The 23,798-nt window shown below is 48.1% G+C and overlaps 6 protein-coding genes across 8 annotated transcripts; 2 read left to right on the top strand and 4 right to left on the bottom strand.

The window, feature by feature from the left end:
* Window positions 1-362: 362 nt before the first annotated feature.
* Window positions 363-7,492, top strand: LOC108097704. Of its 3 annotated transcripts, none has more exons than XM_017200190.1 (13): window positions 363-483; window positions 1,409-2,072; window positions 2,129-2,386; window positions 2,442-2,605; window positions 2,665-3,069; window positions 3,169-3,345; window positions 3,419-3,775; window positions 3,840-3,987; window positions 4,048-4,277; window positions 4,329-4,647; window positions 4,712-4,973; window positions 5,031-5,151; window positions 5,208-7,492. In XM_017200190.1, the coding sequence occupies exons 2-13, from the start codon at window positions 1,459-1,461 to the stop codon at window positions 7,121-7,123; spliced, it is 4,971 nt and encodes a 1,656-aa protein (XP_017055679.1). In that variant the 5' UTR covers window positions 363-483; window positions 1,409-1,458; the 3' UTR covers window positions 7,124-7,492. The 3 variants fall into 3 exon arrangements, with proteins under 3 accessions (XP_017055679.1, XP_017055678.1, XP_017055680.1); XM_017200189.1 differs by lacking the exon at window positions 363-483 and adding an exon at window positions 507-619; XM_017200191.2 differs by lacking the exon at window positions 363-483 and having other exon boundaries at window positions 521-2,072; window positions 3,169-3,219; window positions 3,289-3,345.
* A 170-nt stretch (window positions 7,493-7,662) lies between these two features.
* LOC108097705 lies at window positions 7,663-8,955 on the bottom strand. Its single transcript, XM_017200192.1, has one exon. The coding sequence runs from the start codon at window positions 8,950-8,952 to the stop codon at window positions 7,798-7,800; it is 1,155 nt and encodes a 384-aa protein (XP_017055681.1). The 5' UTR covers window positions 8,953-8,955; the 3' UTR covers window positions 7,663-7,797.
* Window positions 8,956-9,268: 313 nt separating this feature from the next.
* LOC108097404 lies at window positions 9,269-10,022 on the bottom strand. The gene is made up of 2 exons (XM_017199658.1): window positions 9,975-10,022; window positions 9,269-9,919 (listed from the first exon to the last, which is right to left on the bottom strand). Exons 1-2 carry the CDS (start codon window positions 10,020-10,022, stop codon window positions 9,269-9,271), a joined length of 699 nt encoding a protein of 232 aa, XP_017055147.1.
* Window positions 10,023-10,476: 454 nt separating this feature from the next.
* Window positions 10,477-11,628, top strand: LOC108097443. The gene is made up of 2 exons (XM_017199713.2): window positions 10,477-10,538; window positions 10,598-11,628. Exons 1-2 carry the CDS (start codon window positions 10,491-10,493, stop codon window positions 11,264-11,266), a joined length of 717 nt encoding a protein of 238 aa, XP_017055202.1. The 5' UTR covers window positions 10,477-10,490; the 3' UTR covers window positions 11,267-11,628.
* A 1,223-nt stretch (window positions 11,629-12,851) lies between these two features.
* LOC108097448 lies at window positions 12,852-13,609 on the bottom strand. The gene is made up of 3 exons (XM_017199720.2): window positions 13,546-13,609; window positions 13,195-13,407; window positions 12,852-13,134 (listed from the first exon to the last, which is right to left on the bottom strand). Exons 2-3 carry the CDS (start codon window positions 13,331-13,333, stop codon window positions 12,920-12,922), a joined length of 354 nt encoding a protein of 117 aa, XP_017055209.1. The 5' UTR covers window positions 13,334-13,407; window positions 13,546-13,609; the 3' UTR covers window positions 12,852-12,919.
* An 8,657-nt stretch (window positions 13,610-22,266) lies between these two features.
* On the bottom strand, window positions 22,267-23,455 carry LOC108097462 (protein atonal). The gene has a single exon (XM_017199736.1). The coding sequence runs from the start codon at window positions 23,373-23,375 to the stop codon at window positions 22,440-22,442; it is 936 nt and encodes a 311-aa protein (XP_017055225.1). The 5' UTR covers window positions 23,376-23,455; the 3' UTR covers window positions 22,267-22,439.
* Window positions 23,456-23,798: the final 343 nt, after the last annotated feature.

Here is a 23,798-nt window from a genome sequence, read left to right as displayed (position 1 = left end):
TCAAAAGAGTTCTTCAAAGGACTTATTTGATAACTGAAATAAAAACATAAAAACAATAATTATTTTCCCTTTTTAAGATACAACGCTTTAAAACAGTTTAATTTCATTACGATGTCCGTATGCTGATCGAGTTTTTAAAACTTTTTATACTGGATAACTGTAATTATGACCCTGCTTAAAGCCCGTTAGATTTATCATCCTCCAGATTAGACTCAAAATGCCACTGATAGATAAGATTTTAAGAGAAATCTGAAATCAACAAAGAGATCCGGCAGCCAGATCCTCTCTAAAAATAAATCTCACATTTTCCGACTTTTTCGAAGCGTTCAAAAGCGCCGTGCCGCTCAGAATAGCTTCGACCGACGAGCGGAACGGACGTATACGGAATTTCGAGTCGCGGAAAATCGCGAGAATCAGTGAGAGAGTAACCGAAGAAAATTCCGCGGCGAGGCGGACGACCGAGTGTGCATGGGAAAAGTGCAAGTAATAATTTGTTATTGTTTTTCCTTTCAACAAAACACTGGCGAACAACCGAAAATAGCCCGACAACCTTGCGCATAAACCCATAAAGCAAAAGAAGCGCAGCCAGGAAGAAAAGTCGAGTGGAGAAAAGAAAAATGTGTGTATTCAATGTGTGGCAACAGTTTCGATATAACGTTCGGAAAGTGGCGAAAGTAATGGGGGCCGCCGACTTGAGATACACATGATCTGCTCGCAGCACCACCCATCCACGCATTCACCCATTCACCCATCCACCCACTGGTCCACGTCCACCCATCCATCCATCCAGTCAGTCAGTCCATTTCCCCCGCTAGTGCGTGCACTTTCGCATAAATTGGAAATATTAATTGCGTGTAACCTAAAAGTGGAATAAAGGAAGTGTGCGCACTTTGCGCGGAGGAATCGTAAACGGGGGCCATGGGAGGAGCACTGGGTGTGTGCCGCGGCGCGATCGCCATGGGGAGGCAAACAAAAGAGTGTCAGCGTTTTAAAAATAGTTCGGTTTGGTTTGCGGCGTGATTTTATTTGTTCTTCTGCGGGCCGCCCGACGATCGATGGCATCCAGTTCTGAGTTCCGAGTTCTGGCTTCCAACTTACGGGCCAAAACCGTAACCAAGACCCAAAACACGACGGCCCAGTGCATTCCGGATCGGTTCTCCGTTTCGGTTAAGTGACCACACGCGTGCATATTTTTGGAAAATATTCAAAACTTTCGCACATGTGGGGAAACGTGCTGAAATGGGATTTTCGAAATTATTGTTTACATTTCGTGGATTTAATCGTTACACTTTAAGGCTCGTTTATGTGTGCGTTTGGCGGCGGACGTTCCACATCGGTCTTCCTCTTCTATAAACAACCTCCGGATTTTGATAATTCTCGGATTTTCTCGTCTTGTGTGCGTTTTTAGTGGCGTATCGGGCAGAGTAAACAAACAGAGACCGATTGAGCGATATCGAGATGGACTGGGACAAGCCACCGCCGCCGCCGCAGCCACCTCCGAAACCGCGACGAACCCGTTCCGGTCGCCACAATGTCCTGCACTACGAGTCCTTGCCCACGGCTCCGCCGGCGATGTGTGGTCGCGCGGAGGAGAACATCTTCCAGTTCCCGGCCGTGGCCTCCCGGGCTCGCAACCTCTCCGCCTCCCCGAAGTTCGAGAGACGGGAACCCAAGGATCTGCCCGTCTGCGAGCTGGGCAAGCACTCCTGCTCCAAGTGCCAGCCCTACCGGGCGGATCGGGGCACCATCGAACCGCTGAAAACTCGTCTGAATTCCGCCATCGAAGCGATGGACGAACTAACCCGGACGTATGCCCTGCTGGAGGGCTTCCTGGAGCACCGTCTGTCCACCATCGCCGACAACGAGGCGGGCGAGAGGGAGGCGGAACTGTCCGCCCTGGACGACGATGTTCCTTCCACTAGTCAAGCCGCCAGGCAGCAGCTTCCTCCCGCGAAGCCACCTCGATCCAACACGAACGACCACCAGTTCGACCTCGAGCACTCGCTCACCTGGCTGGAATCCCTTATGGGCACCGAGGTGGTTCCGCCCTTCAAACAGGGCAAGTTCAAGCGGTAAGGGTCTCCCATATATCTGTACTATTAAATATTTAAAACCTTTATTTTAATAGCATTCGGGAGCGCAGCAAGTCTATGATGGACGAGGACCTCAACATTTTCATGAAGGGCGATCGTCCTAGCATTAAGCTAAGCTCCTCGCGTCCTTATCTCCTGAGGCGCCAGAGCACCTACAGCGACAACAAGGCGAAGGTGTCCAAGTGGACCAAGGTCAAGGCCGCCTTCAAGTGGGAGCGGGCCAATGTGCCGCCATCGGGACCAGGTGCTCCGGAAACGCACGTCCTGATGCCACTCAACCACGAGGTGGAAAGGTTTGCATCAGCATTCAATATCCTGTAAACTTTATAACATTTATTTGTTTATTAGATACCTAAAGGTGCCCATCAGTGTGGCAGCAGGAAGCAGTTCTGCGGACAGCATTGTTAGTTCATCCTCCGGTCATTTCATGAGTGATACGGGCGGCACACCTGGGACCATCAGCTCGGCCAGCTCCATGGATGACTTAGAGGCGGCAAGCCGTCCGAACTATCGTAAATTCATTTAAAATATTTCCCTGAAGAACTTTAGATGTTACCTAAATCCTTTCCAGGTCGCGATTCCTCCAAGAGTGATACGCGCTGCGATTCCCGCTCCTCCAACTTTGAGGTGGAGCTGCGTAAATCCGCCACAGACGAACGACTGGACAACATCAAAGCCTCCGTTCCGCCGTTGCCAGCCAAGTCCTCGTCCAGCAAGTCGCTGCGAAGATCGAAGGCCTTCTCCGACTTCGAGGTCCTGCCCGAGGATCATGTAGCAGAGATAAAGGCCACCAGCAGCCGAAGGCAAAAGCTGCCGCCGAGTCCGCTGAATCTCAACCAGGTGAACCAGATGTACAGCGATCTGCCGCAACTGCACTTGCCTCTGAAGAGTCCCAAGTCGCGTCGCGTCCACTCGCCAGGAACCTCATCCGTGCCCAGCAGTCCCTCCAGGCAGTCGGATTTCTTCGGTGAATTCGGTGGGTGAGCAGTACGAAGGATTCAAGAGTAGATCATTGCGATACTCCCGAATTCTTTTCTGTGCAAGAGCCATTTTTTAATTCCGAAACCTCTTTCAGAGAGCGAGGATCTCTCCAGTGGCGATTTCTCGGAGCCCACTACGCCAAACTGTAAGAATTTCCCACAAACCGAAGATGAGGAGGTTTTTCAACATTATCAACTTCTCGTACTCAAACTAGATTCGGAGTTTAAGGACAAGCAGCGCGAAATGGAGCGATCCAGCGCCAGCAACCGCAGTAGGGATCTCCCTTGACAACCTTAAAGATCGATACTGTAAAACTCTTATTAAAAAAACTTTAATTATTTCAGGTATCAAGCTGGGCAGTGGAGCAGCAGGAGGAGCAGCTGGCAGTGGAAAGCGCAGCAGCGAGGAGCACTCACCGACGCAACTGCTTCACAACGAGCTCATGTCCACCGCCCAACTGGAGCAGAATCTCACGCCGCAGTTCAAGAAGAAGCTGCACAAGTGGCGGGCCAAGCAGCAGAACTGCTCGGGAGGATCATACGAACCTGCTGCCAGTCCCACGGCCAAGAGCCAGAGTGGCGAGGTGAAGCCCAAGATCGACTGGAACCTGTGGAGCACGGGCCAGATGAAGCTGGAGGGCCAGGGTCTGTGTGCCCTGCCCGACCAAAAGGATCTGCCCGAGAAGTTCCAGAAGAAGTTGGGTAGGTAACCAAACACTTTGGTATACTAGTATATATATTAATGGTATAATATGACTTTCCATAGAACAATGGAACAGGCTGAAGTGCGCTCCTGGTGGCGGCACCACTTCCGATACCGACTCCTTGAAGCGGGGCTCCAAGCACAGTCAGTCCACGAGAAGGGGATCCGACGACGATCGATGGTACAAGCACAAGCCGCACGACAAAGAGAAGTAAGTTGAGAGCCATAAACTCATGAAGCTTCTACACTAATCCCTTAAAAACCCCTTTAGATTGTCCCTGCTGAAGGCCATTGTAGTACCAGATCACACCAAAAACATCGAGGTGAAGACCTCGGACGGCGAGGTGATGAAGTTCGAGGGCATCTCGCGGAAGTTCACCAGGAAGCTGTACGAGTGGGAGAAGGCCAGGGGCATCGGACCGGAGGCCTCCACCTTTGCCCTGCTGCATCCGGGCTACTGTCCCATCGATGTGCGAAGGATCAACAAGGACTGCAATAAGGGTGAGTATCGGAAGTCACAGACAACAAGAGTTAATCCCAATCTCCTCTTAGTGACTGCGGATCACTCGCCCACTTTGAGTCGCTCGCTTTCGCTGGACAGCGTGTCGCCGAACTGCAATCCAATGCAGGCCATCTCCCAGCAGGCCTCCTCCTTGTCCCTGAACGACGTCAACGACCTGAAGGAGATCGAGGACAGCACCGACGCCCTCACCGACCACGAGTTCAAGAAGTACGACGAGCCAGAGGCGGTGATGGTCGAGGTGGAGGAGCACATCCACGACACCGCCTCGCCACTGGTCACCGCGCACACCCTGGTGGAGCAGCAGACGCCCATCTACAAGTACGAGGAGGTGCAGTGCAACGACTACGTGTAAGAGCTCCAAGGCGAACCCGATCTCCCGGATATTGTATTAATAGCTTCCCATCCCCTCCAGCAACTCGCGTCGCGTCCAGAGCTTCGAGTCGCACACGAATCTGGCCCCCTTGCTGGGCGCACTGAAACGTGCCGATGAGCTGTTCGGCCAGCTGAGGAATGCCTCGCCCGACCTGGTGGAGCACCCGTCCATGCGGGAGTGCCAGGCCGCATTGCTGAGCATTCGCAGCATTTATCCGTACTACTCGAACAACCTGATGAAGCCGGGCGTGCTCAACGCCATATCCGATGTCCAGAGCGAACTGGGACGCCTCACAGAGCTGGTAATGTGATTAGAAATATTTATTTAAAATGAATTAATGTTAAATACCACACGGCAGAGCCTAAAGTCGCCACTGGACGAGGCCTGCTGCCAGGAGACCATGCAGGAGCGCACTTTGGAGTACCTGGAGGAGCTGCAGGGACTGCAGGAATGTCTGCAGTGTCTTAAGCTGAGCATACGTAAGGATTTCCTTTGCCTAACCAATCGCTCAAAACTGATTTCACCTACCATTCAGAGGGCGGTACGAATCGCTATCCCCGGGACATAGTGCCCGACATCAACATCACCAGCGAGGATGGGCAGCAGCTGGACTCGAGTTCCGCGTATGCCACCTGCGACAATTCCAGCCGGGACCGCTTGGCCCAGGACGAAAGTGCCAGTGCCAGTGCAGCCTCGCCGATGGAGCACGAAACAGAGACCAGCACCACCACTGGCACCCTCTGCCGCTCCAGCTTGCCGGCCGTCAATGTGAATGCGAATGCCAACGCGAATTCGAATGCCAATTCCTGCGCCAAGAAGAAGCTGCTGCGCCTGCGCAAGATGGGTTCCCGGCAGAACAGCAAGACGGAGAGCGACAGCAGTGACGCGGACACCCACTCGGTGCTGGAGACACCCCGTCGACTGCGGCGGAAGAACTTCCGCCTGAAGCAGCGCTCCCTGGACGACGACTTCCGGCTGGACGCTGAGGTGCCTCCAGTCAGGGAAGAAATCGTCTACGGTTCGCTGAAAGTCAAGCCGGGGGAACTCATCGAGCAGAGTCAGAGTGTGGCACCCGCACCGCTTCCAGTGATTCCCGACCTTGCTCCATCTTCCACTGCATCCATCACGCCCACGACTTCATCCCCGCCTCCGGCTGTTGCTACTCCGCCCACAAAGCTGGGCGCCTTTATTCCGCCTCCTTTGCCGGAGCACAATCGAGCGTACAACACCAACGCGAATGTCTTCGTGAAGACCAAGCGCAAGATCTTCACCACCGTCCCGGAACCGAGAGCCGCGGAAGGCATAGCTGTGATCGAGAAGGAGCTGGACAGTCCCACGGAGGAGAAGCCGGAGAGGCCCAAGTGCCCCATCAAGCCCCTCAACCTGTACAAGTCCATCAGCTTGGAGCGCCTAAACCAACCGCCCAACAAAGAGGACCTGCGCAAGTGCCAGAGCAGCGAGAGCTTCCGCCGGGGAACCCTCTTCGTGCGTCCTCCCCTGGCCAGCGACAGCATGGAGAGACTGGCGGAGTCCAGGAAAACCCACGAGCTAAGTAACCCACCAGTTCCTCCCCGAAAGGCGCATCTCTACAAGAAAAACTCACTGCACAAGTCCCACAGTGCGAATGCCAGCAACAAAATCGAGCACAAGATAGCGAAAACCAGCTCAGGTCCCAGCTTCTCCCGGGTGCATCCTCCTCCACCGGCGCCAGTTCCCCTGGTCCTGCCCAACAAACAGGACAACACTTTGCCGCGAATCCAGCGAAAGCATCCCAATACGCCCACGAAGGCCAAGCAGTTTGAGTTCCCGCCTCCGCAGGTTCTCACGTCTGAGCGCCCAGCCACGCCCCTTTCGGAGAGGGCAATTCGCCTCCAGTTGGCCAAGGCGCAGTTCCTGCAGAGCGCTCCGGTCACTCCCCGCCAGGAACCCCTAACGCCGAGTAAGAAAACCGAGACTGTGGTGCTGCAGAAGAGCATCAGTGCGGGCAGCATGCGGGGAACAGGAGCAGCCGGAGCAGGAGCCGCTGTCCAGGATGCAGCGATGCAGCATCAGCACTACCACGAGGTGTCCACGGATCAGGAGAGCGTGGGCCACTCCAGTGCCTACGACAGTTTGCCCCGAGCGGTCAGCCGGAGTGCCAAGATCTCCAGCAAGCTGGGATTCGCCACTCTCACCTCGAAGTTGCGCAGGGGCCACAAGAAGCCCAAGGACCCACCGCCAAGTCCTGGCAGTGCCTTGTCCGCCCTGTGCCGCCAAACCCTGATGGCCGATGCCATTGCCTTGCCGCAGGCCTTCGGCTCGGAAAAGCCACCACCCAGTCCCACCGGAAGGAACGTTTCAAAGTCGCAGAGCACGCCTCAGGCGGCAGGTCCTGCGGCGATCAGTCTCGAAGGACTGAACAAGTCGTGGAGCGAGCAGTACGTCCGCCAGATGAAGGAGAGCGACGTCTAGTCAGAGTGCCCAGTCCCAAGTCCAGAATCTAGTCATAGGAGCCAAGTCATTGTCCGCGAGATACGAGTGCATTTTATAACTTTATAGCCACGGTTGCCACTGAGAGCGATATTAATGTCAATCGTGTCCAGCCAAAGTAAAGATACTCAAAGGAGCCCTTCAGGAAACAGATTGATCTGTGAAAAATCGAAAAATCCAAAGCCAAGTAGATTTTCAAGTCTAGTTACTAAAGCATTTTTTTTGCTTGCCTTTAATCTGAATTTTTAATACGTAACAAATATACATCATTTGAAATATACCTAACCACTATTTTTCAAGTAACCCAGTAAACCGATATAGAGCTACTGTTCCTTGTGTGCAATAAATTAATCAAATTATGCGATTGCCAATTTAGAGATAAGAACTTTCGTTATAACGCCTGAGAAATGGAGCATAATCTGTGGGAATTGTGTAGTAAGTATGACTCTGATTAAACATTCTTCAGGAAAATGTTGTTTACTAGTATAACTTTTACCCAAGTATGAACTTCTAATCACTTATTTCGTTTAAAACTTTATTTTAATCACAATCATTGCTAATTTAAGCGATGTATTATACTGTAGCCGAGGAAAGCATTATCTGGATGGTTTTTATTAAGATTTCTTCGCTAATCGTTCAGTGGAAATTCCACCCGCTTATCTATGATCCTCGTAGTCGTCCAACTCCGCGTAGTCCTCGTCGTCGTCATCCTCGTCCACTTCGTTCTCGTGGGGAATTTCCGGGGGCTCCGCGCCGGTGTTCCAGTAGCGATCCTCCTCCGGGTGGGTGAACTCGTAGTCCGGCTTCTCCGGATTCACGTAGGTGATGCACGTGGTCAGGTTCTGTACCGTTTCCAGCATTTGCGGTATGCTGTTGACGAAGATCACACCGCACTGCGCGGACTGGATTGCCTCCCCGGGCAACTGGTTGTTGATCTTGCCGTAGACATCGATCCCCACGGCGATTATGTCGTGAACCCGGCGAATTGCACTGAGAGCATTAATGGTGCCTGAGAGGATCTTTCCCACAGTGGTCTGCTTGGCAACGATTTTCTTGTAGATCTTCACCAGGCTGCCGACATTGCTCTTGATCTCCTTCACGGCGGCCACCGTTTCGTTCTGGATGCGCAGGATCAGGGCCATCGTGCGGGAGTAGCAATCGACGCCGTCGTTGATGGACTGCAGGGCTATCTGGAACTCCGGAACCTGCGAGTAGCTGCAGTAGGCCGCCTGACTTCCACGCCCCCAGTAGTTCCACATGTATCCCAATCCGACGATGGCGGCCGTCACGATCTTTGGTTTGTTGAGCTTTAGAAGATTTGTTTCCAGCTGGACAGCTCGAGCCACGAGGTCATCGATGCCGAGCTGGGCCTCGTCAATCACGTCCTGAATTATGTCCCTCAGATCCTCGAACTCCGCCCGCTGATCTGGATTTAAATCGGGACTGGGCTGCCCCATTATCTCCTCGACGGTGGGCAGTTGGGTGTCGTACACCACTCGAGGCTTCTCGTCCAGGTAAATGGCGAAACTGCTGCGAAAGTCCTCGAAGACCTGCAGGTAGTTGCTGTCCAGCTGAGGCTCCTCTGCCGAACTCTTATCACTTCCATCGCCGCTCTGGAGTTTCACACTGTATAGATAGTCGAACTGGGCCTGGAACTCCCGAAAGAGCGGACGCAGGGCCGCCACCTCATCGATGGACAACTGCAAGTCCGCCTGCTGTTTAAGCAGCAGATTCTCCAGCTCCTGGTGGGCATCACCACCAAGAGCCAGGAGCAGCACACTGGCCAATAGGAGCAGAGATTTTCCAACCATTTTGCCCGGCCAACGGATTCGGAGCAACTGAGGAGGGATTTCGAGCAGCTACCTTATCGGAATAACTTGGCTCGTAAAACACTATCGCTGATACCGCACTTGGATTTCCTTAAGTGGCCACGAGGTGATTAGAGCTCGATAATCGCGACTTATCGCCAATATTACGCTATATATATCTCCCCAAGGGGCAATGTTTAGGTAAACAGAGTTTACACTTCATGCGAGCTTTTTATGAATGGCCAACCAAAGGAAAAGCTATTACTATGAATACTACAAGAATATCATATCATATTGCGAATTACTTTATTTGCTTTACTTAGTTTCCAGCACAGGAATCAATCTGATCGAGGACCTCATCGAACTGCATCTTCAGGTGGTGGTAGAAGAGGCAGCTCGGGGTGTCCAAGTCCTCCATGGCCATCTCCAACAGGATGTCATCGCAGAGCTCCAGGCAGCCGGACATCCGCTGATTGATGCCTCCTATTCCGGCCACGGTGCAGAACAGAACTCCGGCGTGATTGAATCCGGACTGCTTCAGTTGCCAAGTCTTGCACTTTTTCGCAAGGTTAGCAATTTGAGAGGAAGCCTTGCTTAGGAACTCCGCCTCGAGGACGATTTCCTGCTGAAAGTGATCCATGACGTGGTCCAGCGAGTTCCGGCAGACGCTGTACTTGTCCAACAGCTCCCGATTGAAGTGGGCCACCTGGAGCTCGTACTTCTTGGCGCAGACCTGCCACTCGGCACTGTACTGACCCTCGAAGAATTCCTCCAGGCGGGCACTCACCCTCCGCTGCTGCTCATCGAGGTTATCCTTGGCCACCTGCAGTCGCTCGGATCGCTCATAGATCGCCAGCTGGGTTCTGTTCCATATCCTGGCAGCACTGGTGCTTTGGCCTGCTAAAAGTAGTTTTGTGGACTCGTAGAGCGGCCCGTTCTGACTCCAGATCCTTTGCAAGTGGCCATGAACCTGTAAAAAGTAATTATTAATCTTTATAATCCGCCTTCAATTATAAACTGGTTACACAAAGAATAGAAAGCAGCAACAGACAAGACACCCGTTCTACTCCCATCTCGAATATAAATTAAACTGTTTCTAAAATAAAGTTATGTTTGATACCTCCGATCAATCTTATACCTTTTCAAAAAGAGTTTCATAGCTACCAGAAGCAGCTTGCACACTAAGAAAAATAAAATAACTTACAAAAATATTTACATATGTATCTTAAAAGGTTTTAAAATGTTACAATATTTTGTAAGTTTATTATTATCATTATGTTAGAACACGTATAGTTTTTAAATTTTTAAGAGTACATAAAGAGGTCATTAAAAAAAAAACATATTTGAAAACATGCGTCGTTGCTCAAAATATTGATGTGTTTCCCGTAGAATAAATTTTTCATTATGTTAATGGGCGATCTGTGTTCCTAAGTGTGATTTTCCAGTGTCAAACTCTTATCGCATAACTATCCGATTGTTTTGCTATATATTCCCAGTCAGTTGGAGGGCCAGTCGCACTTGAAGAAAACAACGGAAACAAAATGAGTCAAGCCCTTGCAGTATTTAGTCTGTTTTTATTAACATTGGCAGTGAGTAGTGAAGTTGGCATATATAGAACCTTCTTAGATCCGAACTATATTCATTGCAGAACTGCCAAGTGATTCGCTATGAGTCCGAAGTGCAGACAGACACCACAGCCGACGGACCCGTCTCCATGGTGGTGGACAACCTGGCCGAGATTGCCGTGAATGTGAGCATCGACACCACCGTTCAGCTGGAGGCTAAAATGAATCGCACTCGCGAGGACATCGCAGGAAACATCGAGGTCCTGACCGCCAATGCGTTGGCCCAGTTGAGCGACGTGATCTTCGAGACCAACCAGGTGATGGTGGACAATCCCGATTGCAATGCCGCCTGGAACCTGGAGAAGCTCAACGAAAATGTGACCTTGCAATTGGTCGGCTGCACTGGCAACTTGGGAAGTCTCCTGCAGAACTTCAGGATCGAGGGCCAGTTGGCCTTGGCCAAAGTCCAGGAATTCGTCCACCAGATCGCCCAGTTGCCGGAAAAGTGCCAGACGGCGGGGATCTCCGCACTAAATCCTCTGGGCTCAGCGGGCGGAAGTGTGTGCTTCATCAACGGCATGGCCGGGATCAACCTCGGAATGGCCCAATCCCTGCACCAAGCGTCCCAGCTCCTGGTGAGAACCCACCGGAGCTCCGAGGAGCAGGTGGAGCTGGCCGAGCAGTGCGGTGCCACGGTGGTCCAGCAGATCGGGGACTATCTGCGCGAGGAGCGGGACCAGTGCCAACAGTGAGCCCTTCCTGTGCGCAACAGTCCTGGGCCGAGGCAAATTTATGCACCCACAAGATGACAGGGGCCGAGGACTCGCCACATCCTGTTCACTTATTGCTTATGCATGACATTTATTTGACAAGTTTTTGATTGATTTTACAGCTGCTGCAGCCGATCTGGTGCAGCTATCTGCATATTTGCAGCTACAGTGGAACATCTCTTGAAGGAACTCTTCCTAAGGCTGCGAGTTACACGAAAATGTTCATTTTTATTTTGCATGCAATTAAGGACTTATATCTATTAAATCCAAATAATTCGATTACAGTCGTTCGAATCACTTAAAAAAAATAGTATTTTAAAAAATTAAAGTTTGGATCACTTGTACTATAACAAGTTTTACTTTGTAAGAGAAATATCTCTTGTATAAGATTTCACATTCGTTGTCCATCCTAGACAGGTTTCACTGTATGTGCACATTTCGGGCAACTTTGTGGCTAATCGGAAGTTCACTTTTCAAAGTCGCATGCATACTAATTGGCCATTGTTCGCTCGAACTGACCAATTGCCCAATGGACTTGCCCACGACACGTGGCAGCCACACGATATATAGTAGCATACGGATCCGAATGGGCAACAGCTGGCCCTAGAAAGAGATAGGGATGGCGATCGAGGCCCAGATCGAGATCGGCCAGTTACTTTCCTGCTCCTCTCGCTTCCGCAGTAACCCAAATTATTTTGACCTGCCCCCGGCACACTGAGCGGAATTTCGGAGCCAGTTTCCGTCACGAACTCCCGAATTTTGCTTCGCTGACCCTTCGCATTTTTCTCGGTGCAGCAACGAAAATGTCTACGACTTTTTATTTCGGCTCTTGGCGCAATTTCACTTAGAGTCTGCATTTTATCTTATTTTTACTGCTTGTAACAGTTGTTGCCCCGCTGATGATCGTCGTTGCAGCAACAGCGCCTACTCCACTCCAACATCTGTTGGCAGACTCAGACATCTGACGGATTTTGGCGACGAAGAGCGCGCGACTCTTGTCTATTGGAGCGGCAGATCTATGAGTTTCTAAGAAAACAAATATTCAATACATCTATTTACATTGTAAACTTAAAAGAACCTATCCTACAATTTCAAACATCGGCCCAATTCCTTTGATTTCAGCCTGAGATATAATAATACAATTTTAATGTCATTAAGACACAAAAGTTAATTTTTCAAGTCTTATTTCGTATCATTACATCAGCGTTTTTTTATAAATAGAACAGATATGTATATTTGAAATCCTCAAGACTAAAATAGTTCATTTTCTTATCGTATTAAAACTCTCTTCTTATTTGTAGAAGCTTCTGATCTAAAACGATTTAGATAATATTCTTCCCTGTCGTGCAAAAAATTGATAACATAACCGGATATGGTTGCAGTTGTCTGAATCATTGTTAGCCGTGCAGTAATGCTTTTTATACAACAACCTAGAAGCTTAACTGGGAAAATGATTAATCAATCATTTTCATTTCTATACTTTACAGCTTTTTAAGCTCTTGGCGCTGACACTCCGACAAATCACTGAGATGTCCCTTATCAGCAAAGATTACATAGCCAATATTCATGGATTTTGTATGGATTAAAGCCACATAGCAATTTATTGAATTGATAATTAATCGTAATTTCTTGTGATTAATATTCAATGGCGAATCCCAAGTACTTTGTGAGATACTCCACAAGTGCATCCAGGGCGGCTGCTTGCACTTTTATCTCATTTGTGAACCACTCCAGCGCGTTTTGTCCGACATCGACCAGTTTTAATATGGCCACCATCACAAAATCAAAGAGTTTCTCCAATACAGCAACCGTTAAGTCGCTGATTATCCGAAAGATCCAGTCAACGATCCCTAGGTGTCATGATAAAAATTCTTTGTTAGAATGTACATGCATATATAAAATGTACTTGCCTTCGGTAAATCCTTCAAACTGTGAAATGTCTTCCTCATCTTCGACCCTTACTATGCGTTTTTTATCCTCTTCGGCCTTTTTCTTCCTTCTCACTGTGTTGAGAAGAGTCTTAAGAACATATTCCAAGTCAAGTTTCATGATTAAGGTGTTTTTTTAATTGCTGTAATTGTGCCTCCACTGACTAACAACGACTGAGTATGCCTCGTAGTGCTCTGATGGTTAAATGAGAAATTTACTTTACATTGGTATCAAAAGCTTTTAGTAAAGACTGCACATATAGCCACTGATTATAGTGTTTTTCTTGTGAGCATGTAAATATGCGTCCACTGTTGTATGCATTCTGCAGGTACCTTATATTATATATCAACAAGTGGGTAGAAAAAAAAGGGGTAATACCCTCTGTTTACCCGGGTTTCTATGTATATTCCGTTATCTCTCGCACTGAGGCTTTTCGCTGATGTTGCCAATATACTTAATTTAAAAAATTTTATATTTAGGAACTAAGTTATAGACGTAATTTCCAACACTGACAATTTCCGTTGTATTCTCTTCAAATTCAAATAAATACAACTCCAACATCGATTATATATTATACTTGGATACATTATTACAAAGCTAGTGAAACTTGGCGGTTGGTGGCCAGCCATTAAGCATTAATTTGAATTTAATGGCCTTTACCTTGAGACACATTGGCACAAGCTATCCCCACATCCATACAAGGCGGAAGATCTACCGAATAGCCGGCGTCCTAAGAACTCTCCCTTCGTGTCTGGATAGCGTTTAAGAATCGCTGCCGGATTGTCTTTAATTTTGATTGATGCAGCTTTAATTGCGTGGGCTCAGAACTGCTACCGCCAAACTTTCGGGTAACTGTAACTAGACCTACTGCCGACCGAAATCCAGCCAGGATTCGGTCCTAGCCCCCGGGACATCTAGCAGTTGACTCCTCCGCTACCTTCTTGAGGATCGAGGTTTCCGCCTTCGACCAACTGGCGCGCCTTGCACACACAATAAGGAATTATCGTTATTGTTATTGTTACTTGCTGCAGGACGAGCCGCGTGGCGTGCGAGTGAAAGCCAGCGAAAAGGATCCATTGCGGGGCGGTGGCCAAAGCGAGACGGAACCAAGGCGCAACATATGCCATCTTCAGCCGATCCTCCGCCCGAAGGACCTCTCGTCCCGTCCCTTTCTAGCCCCGTTTTGGCCCAGAACAAACGGACGGCGCACGCCGTCATCTGGTGCCACTTTTGACTTCGCAAATTGGGTTGCCCACGCTCCTTCGCTTCATCACTCGGAAAAAATATTCCATGCAGTTCGAAAAGAAGCCATCGCATTAGAAAATTAAAATGAAAACAAGTTAAATAGAACCAATAATAAGTAAAAGTAAGAACCCCCAATGCAATACTAAAGGGATTAAGGGCAAGAAGCCTAGTACTATTGTAAATAAAAACAACACTTATTTAAAAACTGATTTCAGAGAATCGATTTTCCATAAGTTAATTTTAGCTGCTTTAAAAACCAACAAAAATTCCATGAACGTTTATGATTCATATTTGGCTTAATTTTTAGTTTTTATACTCCTCCTAGTAACTCTATTTTTTCAAGTGCCCGCACCGTTTTCCCCCAGTTGAAATTATACTTCTTTTAGCCGTTTCGTTTACGGTTGGGTTTTTTCCTCGCTCCGTGCTGGCAGACAATTTCAAGGAAGCAGGAGCAGGAGCACTCGACCAACAGTTACTGTTGACTTCCGATCGGCGCACGAGTGCAGGAAGAGCGAGGAAGACAGAGGACCCCGAACGGCAACAGCAGGACAAGCGGCTTAAAGGACACAGCCAGCGGCTCCAAAAAAAAGGATAGAAAACAATCCAAAAGGGTTGCTCCTGGGGAAAGGAAAGAGAGTAATGCGTATTGGGCATTGGTTTTGGGGAAGGTGTGAGGCCGACGAGGATGCTCAGACATTCGGGGCTCGGCTTACAAATCCAAATTGAGCCCCGAAATCGCGCGCATGCCTGCCAATTGAACACGTGTGCGCAGGACCAGGCCAAAGGATCGAAGCGTCAGCTGGCCAACTCCAACTCCAACTCCAAAAGATGCCCGCCACAATAATTGGTTCGCCTATGAAGATGATGGAAAAATCTAGCAATTTTCGGGGTTGTGAATTAACAAAGTATCTCAAGTTAAAATCCTTACATCGAAGTAAACAAGAACGTAAATTAATTATTAATGCAATTTATTAACAATTACTATGGAACATGAGGAATACACGATTTCTTGTGATTTTGGGATTCCATCAATTTTTAACACCATTTTGATCTGAAACCCCCAAAACATTAAAAACTAAATTTCAATGTTTGCCATGACTAATCTTGGACTCTCGCTTTTATTTCTTGTATAATAAATCGACTGGACGAGCAAATTATTTACCAGCCAGGCGTGTAAATTCCCATATAATTTACCCAACGACCATAAACAAAACCAAATCAATGGCAGCGAAAACAAAAAGTTCATTTACATTAAACCCTAATATCACTAATATCCCACAGAAATAAATAATGAACTTTGCCGCGGAGACAAATGTATAATTTTACAGATCGCGCGATTCAATTAGAGAAGTCGGCTGGGCACACAAAAAATTAAGCAATAAAATTAGTTGTGGTTCACGCAAATTCAATGCATCAAAAGGAGCCTCAAGGACATGCCGCAGCTCGCCAGGAGCCCCAGAAATAGAGCAATAGCAATGAATCAGGACTGCGAGGGCCGTAAAATGCCCATTGGCATTCCGAGTAGTGTTCGTTTTCGTTTTCCATTTCGATTCGTGTCATAATGTGTTGTAAGTAGGGGCCTTTGTTTCACAAAGGACTCGCCATTGTTCCATTGTCCGCTCAAGGACCTGTCCTGGGAACACCCGCGCGGTTCTCAGCACCCAGAGATTTCCCTTTTTTGGGCTGCTGTGTCAGTTGCGACCGCAGTTTGACTCACTGACCACCAACATAAAATGTTGACAGGCGGAACACGCCTCTAAAATATTATGCGAAGCGAGTCCTGTGGGGTCCTCGGCGGATCCTTGCCAGCGCTGATTCCCTTATCGTTTCTGGGCAAACTGGGCTGGACCTCTGCGCAAATCAGTTGATTGGACCTGACAGTTATGAGCTGATCACATTGCTATCTTTCGATCGGCTGTCAGGAATTTATTGTTATTGACATTTTAGTTGGGTGGAATCACACGGATTATATCTGCTAATTGCACTTGTAAAAGATTTGATTCCTTAGATCTTTGGCGGCTAGAAGCGGCGCCCCTTGATCGGGCGTATTTTATTGGCAATCACTTAAAGTTATGGTTCTTCTACGAAATTGGTTACTTGTCGGGATCTAAACTATTTATATAAAGTTTTTATTAAGAAACCTTTTTAAGTGGAGTAAATAAAATCAAAAAGAAAACACGCGTAGGAACAATTCGTTTTTTTCCTAAGCTGAGCTTATTCCCGATATCGGGTTCAAGAAGCCCCACTTTCACGACCGTTTAAACACAAATCGGCTGGAAAATCACGGCTTGGCCAGCACAAAGCCGACTCACCCCTGGCCGTAGGTGATAAAATTTCGCACATTAATACTTAATTACTTGAATAATTGGGGCCAAGGGATTAAGTTCACACTCAGTCGCCGAAAAAATCGCAGAGTCGGAGGCCAGTCGATGTCAATGCAGGTGGCAGTCCGTCCCTGTACCTGAATTAAAAGTCACGGCCGAAAAAAAGGAGCAGAGATGAAGTGATGCCAACGCCACCGACGTCGTTGACATTAAATCGAAGGGTCCTGCCGAAAATGTGGTTCTTGTTGCTGTCTGCTGAGCCGAGCTCAAGCACAAAGTATGAAGGCTCGAAGTATGGGCGCATTTTTCACACGAAATCCTGATTAATAAATACATAAGTTCCCCAGTATTACTGATAATTTGAAAAGTCGTCAACCCGAGCTCAGGCTTTTCGGCAGGAACAGGGGTTTGCGGAGCGCAGGGGCTCCGCAGATTTCATGCGGAGTCTGGGCGAGACTTCGGTGCCCAATTACAAGCAAATGAGCTGGAAAACTGTATCAAATGACCCAATGTCAATACAAAATTACAGGCCCCTGACCAGGAATCTCTTGTTCGGCCAGAAGACGCAGCCCAGACCAAATCCTCGGGCCCTCCTCTTGACGTGACAAAGCGCTGGAGATGGCGATGGCTTGCGTGTGGCAATTTCAGTTAAAAAACGCTGACGAAGCGAAGTTTGTGTAGCCAAAATATGGAATACTCTTACTTGAATACTGACTACATAATGAAGTGGATAAATATATAAAATAGTTGCAGTTTAAGTTTGTTTGGATTGTGTAAACTATAATGACGCACTTTTCATTTCCATGTACTTCTTTACTTCTGTTTCTGATCTTCAATCATCAACTGTTAGCATTGTAGACTGTAGAGTATGGAAAATTCGGACTTAAAAAAATATTTATGCTTGCTCTGCGCCTCGTCTTGGTAGCATCTTAAGGTTTTTGCGTTGTGTTAATTTGATGCCTCGCCAAAAAATTGTCAAAAAATCGAGAAGGACTTTGATTTCTGCTGCACTTTCACTGTCGATCTCCGATCACCGTTGGCTGCAGCGTGAGATACTGAGAACTTTGGGTTCTGGCCGGGATGCCCACCTACTTGGATGAATCTGGAAACCGAAAGTCAGTCAACTGTGCCTGCCGATCGTCTCTCTGCGGCTAATTGAGTTACCCAGGCATTTTTGGGCCGTTGGCCGTGCGAATTGTTTGTCAAATGGGTAACGGTTAAGTTTGTTACTGCTCCCGATGAGGAGGACCATGATAATGACCTGGATGTGTAATCCGAGCCCTTTGCTCTCCGTTGATTGATGGTATTTGCGTTGCAAATCGTTTGACTAATTGCCGCTCTTGTGGGCCGAAACTTCCCCAAGCCAACGGTGACCTCTAATAGAGTCCTTCCTCCGCTGACTTTCCCTTTCCTTCTGGAGAAGATCTTTCCCCGCGGACCACACACAATTTCCGATAATGGGCTGGGAAAGGATATTAAAAAAGGGGCGCGGCCGGCGTGATTTGGTGTCGCTAATTACAGACTTTGGCATTTTACGGTGTCCGTTTTATGACTTAATAATTGCATTCAGTTGGCCCGGACTTTGAGTTGGTTAAAACCGACTAAAACCACACACACACACTCAGTTTGAGGGTCCACTAATTTCGCTGCACACGCGACTTGGAAGAAAGGCCTGGCATTAATCACCGCATCCCTGGACTTCCTCTCTCTGTCCAAGGATCCTGCGTTTTTGCCGGAGAACAGGAGAATGTTGCGCAACAATTAAAGGATCAGCGCAAAATGTTCACACAACAATGCCAAAACAAATCGGCGGAAGCGGAAACTGCACTTGAGCCCAAGGGAAAAGATACAAAGTAATGCTTGTGGTTAGACCTCTAAAATGAGGGAAATTGTGCCCAAAAAGGCATGAGAAAATCTATTGAGTAGGGATACAAAAAATCATTAAAAAAAAGAATGGTAAAAAATTATTTCAAAACATTCCAAAACCGCAATTATAGAATGCGGGGAACGTAATTGAATCTTACAGGAATCAATGGTTTTCTAGAGCTACCTGTTGCCTCAAGTGTTTATTTGGCAGGATTGTAAGACAATGATATAGCAAAAGTTTGTAAAATAAAAATCCTTGAACTTCATTTGAGTTGAAGCCGCACTAAACGAATCCATTTCTTAACGATCACAAAACAGCCCAAAGGACCAATTCAGCTGGCAATCAATGAACCCGGGCTCCAAAAACCGAACCGATCGAACCCAGTGCAACCCATTCAGATCCTGCCCCATGGCGACACTAACAAGAAGTGACAAATTGATGGTGTTAAAGCTCATTAAGTTACTTAACGCAGGACACAGATGCAGATGCAACTGTAGTACATGCCCACCAACTACTTAAGCCTCGGATGCGGCAGAGAGGTAAGCAACCTCAGAAACCTCAAAATAAAGCTCGCCAATTATCGACATGACAAATTTCGGGGCATTCGTTCCCCTTCCGAGTCGGAGTCGGAGTGCGGGAAAAACCCACAAAATATGCGGCCCCAGACCGGACAACAGACATCGGACATCGGACATCGAATGCATAATAATACGTGTTAATAATGCTCAGGCAAGCTGTCTATAAATTGACAAAGACATGCAAGTGGCTGCCGCAGCTCCTCCTGTTTCGGTTTTCCTCCTGTTTCGGTTCTGCCGCTCTGTCGGCACTGCCAAAAGCAAAAGGGCCAAAAGCCAACTCAGGACTCTACCGACTGGGGCCCAGTTGCCATTCATGAATTCTAACTAATTGTATTGGCAGGCAGTTGCATTTTGGGAGCCGAGTCAGAGTCCGACGAATCTGTGCAGCTGCATGCAGGTGGCAGTAGCCGCTGCCCGGGAATAACGACCGATATCGGCAGGAAGAGCCCCGAACTCCAAGCTCCACTCAGGATTGCACCCTTTTCTTTCGTTTTGTCTCCTTTTGCCTGGCTGTGTTTGGTTCTGTTTGGCTGTCTTTGGTTGGGGGACTCGATTCGAACAATTTGTGTAATTGACAAATTGACGGCAGCGCTTTGTGCGGAAGCGTTCAAAGCCGTAAATTGTCGCTAACAAGAGCGACACTCCGGGGATATCGGCAGGATATCGCCTTTGTGCCTCCGATTCGCATGCCCATATAGGGGTATGCTTACAAAATATAATTGCCTGGATCGCGAGAAAAACGCCCCCACCGCGCGACCACTAAATTAAGTCATTAACAATTTAACGAAGCCCTGCCGCTCAACTAATTATGTGAATTTCCTTTTGATTATGAGCTCCGAAATCCGAAATCCGCGTAGCTCTTGCGGCGACGCCCGAAAATGATTTTATAAAACAAACAGAGCCTGCCCACGAAATCCGGTCGTTGCCACGCCCCCTCCCCCGCCATACTCCATCCGCCTTCGGGCGCTCCAATTCCCATGCGGGAGTCGATCGTCAGCTATCAACAAATTGGCTTCGAATCTTCCGAATGATTGACTGACCGACTGAGCTTGGGATCTGCTCCGCTTTCTGCTGAATGAAAAGCCACACTGGCCGAAAAGTAAAGCACTTTAAGCACAAAATATCCTTTCTGAACAAAAACTCATTTCAGTATCACTTATAAGAAGTTTATCAAATCCAAAAATATGTCAATGATTGAACAAAGAACATCAGAAACATCATGTTCATTATATTTACACCTCTCACCCTTTTAAGATAAAAAAGCGAAAGTCCCATTATAACACCTCCTTTTTATTTTTAGTGTATAATGAGCTTATGGTTTTAAGCCGCCGAGCTTATCCGCCAGCAACGATCGAGGATCGAACTTCGCCTTAAACGATTTGCGAGTGGCGCTTGATTTTCGGGACTCGGACTTAAAGTTGAAAAGGTTTTGTTTTGGGTTTTTTTTGACAGGGACGGACGGTGCATGCGACCTGCGACTGCTGAAAGCAGATCAGCCCAACACTTAACTTAATTTGGCAGCTACACTCCGTCGCGCCGAGCCGTGTAATTATTGGCACAATACTGCCTTGGGGATTGCTGCCCGTCCGCCGAGTATTTGTTTTGGAAGGCCCGCGGAGCCGGCCCTAATTTTGTCGAACTGTCTACAAATTGATCGCGAAGCGCCAAATCGATCACCTTCCCCCATATAATAAAGTCCAATTCGCAGGGCGCGAGACGCTTAGCCTCGGAAACTGTGTGAGAATTGATGCCCCGCCGATAAGTGGGGAAGGGGCAAGGGGCAAGGGAGGCAAAACCGTTCAGAGATAAAAATATTGGGATGGCTTACTTAACTGAAAAGTCGTCCTGGAGCTTTCTCTGGATGGATTTGTACGGTGATGGTTTATTGAACAAAGGAAGCCTCTTAAAATATTAAAAACAAGAAAGGAAGCTAGCTTCGGCAAGCCGAAGCTTATATACCCTTGCAGTCATCAAATATGTCGAACAAAACTCATAAAGGCTAGACAACATCGAAGCTAAGACGGTTTTTCTATTCATTTTCCATATTTTTGACTATAGATCATATGGGAGCTATACTATATAGTTGTCCGATTTTGATCAAATTTAATTCGTAATTCAAGAGTCGTAAGAAAACTCTATATTCCAAAAATCATACTTGTCTGATGAAAAACAACGATGTTATAATTTTATTTCCATTATTTCTATATAGATTTTTCGATCTTTCCTATGGCAGCTATAAGATATAGATGACCGATTTTTATGAAACTTTTTTCTCAATATAAACGTTGTTAAAAAACTTTATATTCAAAAAATCATGCTCGTGGGATAAAAAACAACGATGTTATCAATTTATTTCCATTAATTCTATATATAATTTTCGATCTCTCCTATGGCAGCTATATGATAGAGTTATCCGATTTTGATCAAATTTAATCCGAAATTCAATAACAGTTAGAAAACGCCATCTTGAAGAATTCAAGTCGATCTGATCAAAAACAACGGAGTAAGAATTTTTTATTTCATTCTCTCGTATGGGAGCTATCCGATATAGTCGGCCGATCCGGCCCGTTCCGACTTATATACTGCGTGCAGTAACTACACACATTTTGGGAAAGTTTCAGCGAGATAGCTTTAAAACTGAGAGACTAGTTTAGGCAGAAACGGACAGACGGACAGACGGACAGACGGACAGACGGACAGACGGACAGACGGACAGACGGACAGACGTACAGACGTATTCCGATTCTACTCGTGATGCTGATCAAGAATATATATACTTTATGGGGTCTGAGGTGTCTCCTTCACTGCGTTGCAAACTTCTGGCCAAAATTATAATACCCTTTGCTCTGCAAGGGTATAAAAAAGTAAGTATTCATCTAATTCCATACAGTAGATTTATAATATTTATTAAAATTTTTATTGTTTTAACCTCTGAATTCTAAGCAGAAATTGGTCTGAAAAAGATAATTCCGTAAGAGATTCCACATCAATAATTAAACAGAAAGCAGTTAATGTTAATAATAGGGTTTTTATTTTGTCTTCCTTACAACTAATCATTGTCTTCCGTTTAAGCTAATTAACTAACCAATAAACAGCATAATACTTAAGCGGTAATTCACTACTGGGCCACTGGCTATATATACAGAGTAGGTACATCATTTGGCAAGCTCCAACAAGAGGTGTGGGGTGATCCCAGGACTGTTCTAGCGGTTCTAGCGCAGCAGATCCCCGAGGGCGGAGATGTAGGTCTGGGCCATCTGGAGGGTCTCGTGCTTGGACAACTGGCGGTCGTTCCCCAGGCAGGGGAGGTACTGCCGCAGGCGGTCGAAGGCCTGGTTGAGGTTCTGCATCCGACGACGCTCGCGGGCATTGGCGGCGAGGCGGCGCTTCCGCTTCACCACGGGCGTGATCTGCTTGCCACGCCTCTTCTTCCCCGATCCGTTGGTGGCCACATCCTGCTGCTCGCCATCCACGAGGTCAAAGGAGCCATCGTTGCCCTCGAAGTCCTCGCCGCCGCTGAAGAGCATCAGGTCGTCGTCGTCCTCCACGCTGTCGTCGAACAGGGCGGAGTTGTCGAAGTCGAAGCTCTGGAACTCCTCGGTGTAGAGATTCACGGGGGTGGCCTCCTGGGACGTGGCGCTGGACTGGTTCTTCTTGGTGTAGCTGCGCTTGGGCTTCTGGGCAGCCGGAGCTGGCAGGGTCTTGCAAGTGCCCACATTGGGGGAGCCCATCACCTCCGCAGGGGACTGCACTGGCGAGGCATCTGCAACTGGGAGAGGAGCCGGAACCGAAGCTGGCTCCGGGATCACTGTCTGCTCCATGACCATTCCATACTGCTGGCTGGGGAGCATGTTGCAGCCCGTGTTGTACATGGCGTTGAGGTCCACGTACTCGGGACTCTCCGAGCGGTGGCTGGCCGGTGAGGAGGAGATCCAGCCATCGGAGCTAGCCTGCTCGAAGCTGATGAACCCGTTGGCCGACAAGTAGTTGCTGCTGCTGGCCAGGGTGTTGCCGTTGAACTGGTAGTGGGTCACGCCGGGGTTGTAGGCCGCCATGGGGTTGAAGTAGGACTCGGGGGCAGACGCCTTGAAGCCCTGCAGGTCCTCCGAGGTCTTGTAGTAGTAGCGGTAGATCTCACTCGAAGACATGTTGCTGCTGTAGGTTGCGTGTTGCTGTGGCTGTTGCGTATTGCTGTTGTACGTTGCTGGTCGAACGATGCGAGCGCTGCGACTGCTGGCGGGTTTCTGACTGGTCTCTCGTCCTTTCGGCCCTATTTATACCCGCAAACCCACCACGACGGCCAGCAGGGCCCGCAGGGCAGGTAGGGAACAGGTAAACGTAAACGAGTTGCCTGTGCGGACAGCACGTGCCGCCCGAGTGGCGCAGCCAATGGAAAGCGGTGGTGAGTTGCACGGCTCTCTGGCTGCCTGCTGCTGCCTCAGTTCGGAGTTCTGAGCTTAAAATGGCGCTAGAAAAGGCACTATCTGGGCATCTAAAGCCGCTAACAAGATGATTACAGGGCGGCGGGCACGACCGGAACAGGAATATGGGCGGAAATGCAAACATAACTT

This window comes from Drosophila ficusphila, unplaced genomic scaffold, assembly GCF_018152265.1.
Source record: "Drosophila ficusphila isolate 14025-0441.05 unplaced genomic scaffold, ASM1815226v1 contig_791, whole genome shotgun sequence".
In the NCBI taxonomy this organism is placed as follows: domain Eukaryota; kingdom Metazoa; phylum Arthropoda; class Insecta; order Diptera; family Drosophilidae; genus Drosophila; species Drosophila ficusphila.
Note: the sequence above shows the minus strand (reverse complement) of the source record. Positions and strands in the feature narration are given on the sequence as shown.

Coding starts and splice junctions, on each gene's coding strand:
- LOC108097704 (XM_017200190.1), top strand. CDS start 1,459: ATGGACTGGGACAAGCCACCGCCGCCGCCGCAGCCACCTCCGAAACCG. Junction 3,776..3,839: donor GAAGTTCCAGAAGAAGTTGG/GTAGGTAACCAA, acceptor GACTTTCCATAG/AACAATGGAACAGGCTGAAG. Junction 5,152..5,207: donor GTGTCTTAAGCTGAGCATAC/GTAAGGATTTCC, acceptor CCTACCATTCAG/AGGGCGGTACGAATCGCTAT.
- LOC108097448 (XM_017199720.2), bottom strand. CDS start 13,333: ATGAAACTTGACTTGGAATATGTTCTTAAGACTCTTCTCAACACAGTG. Junction 13,135..13,194: donor GTTTGAAGGATTTACCGAAG/GCAAGTACATTT, acceptor CATGACACCTAG/GGATCGTTGACTGGATCTTT.
- LOC108097462 (XM_017199736.1), bottom strand. CDS start 23,375: ATGTCTTCGAGTGAGATCTACCGCTACTACTACAAGACCTCGGAGGAC.
- LOC108097705 (XM_017200192.1), bottom strand. CDS start 8,952: ATGGTTGGAAAATCTCTGCTCCTATTGGCCAGTGTGCTGCTCCTGGCT.
- LOC108097443 (XM_017199713.2), top strand. CDS start 10,491: ATGAGTCAAGCCCTTGCAGTATTTAGTCTGTTTTTATTAACATTGGCA. Junction 10,539..10,597: donor TGTTTTTATTAACATTGGCA/GTGAGTAGTGAA, acceptor TATTCATTGCAG/AACTGCCAAGTGATTCGCTA.
- LOC108097404 (XM_017199658.1), bottom strand. CDS start 10,022: ATGGGAGTAGAACGGGTGTCTTGTCTGTTGCTGCTTTCTATTCTTTGT. Junction 9,920..9,974: donor TGCTGCTTTCTATTCTTTGT/GTAACCAGTTTA, acceptor TACTTTTTACAG/GTTCATGGCCACTTGCAAAG.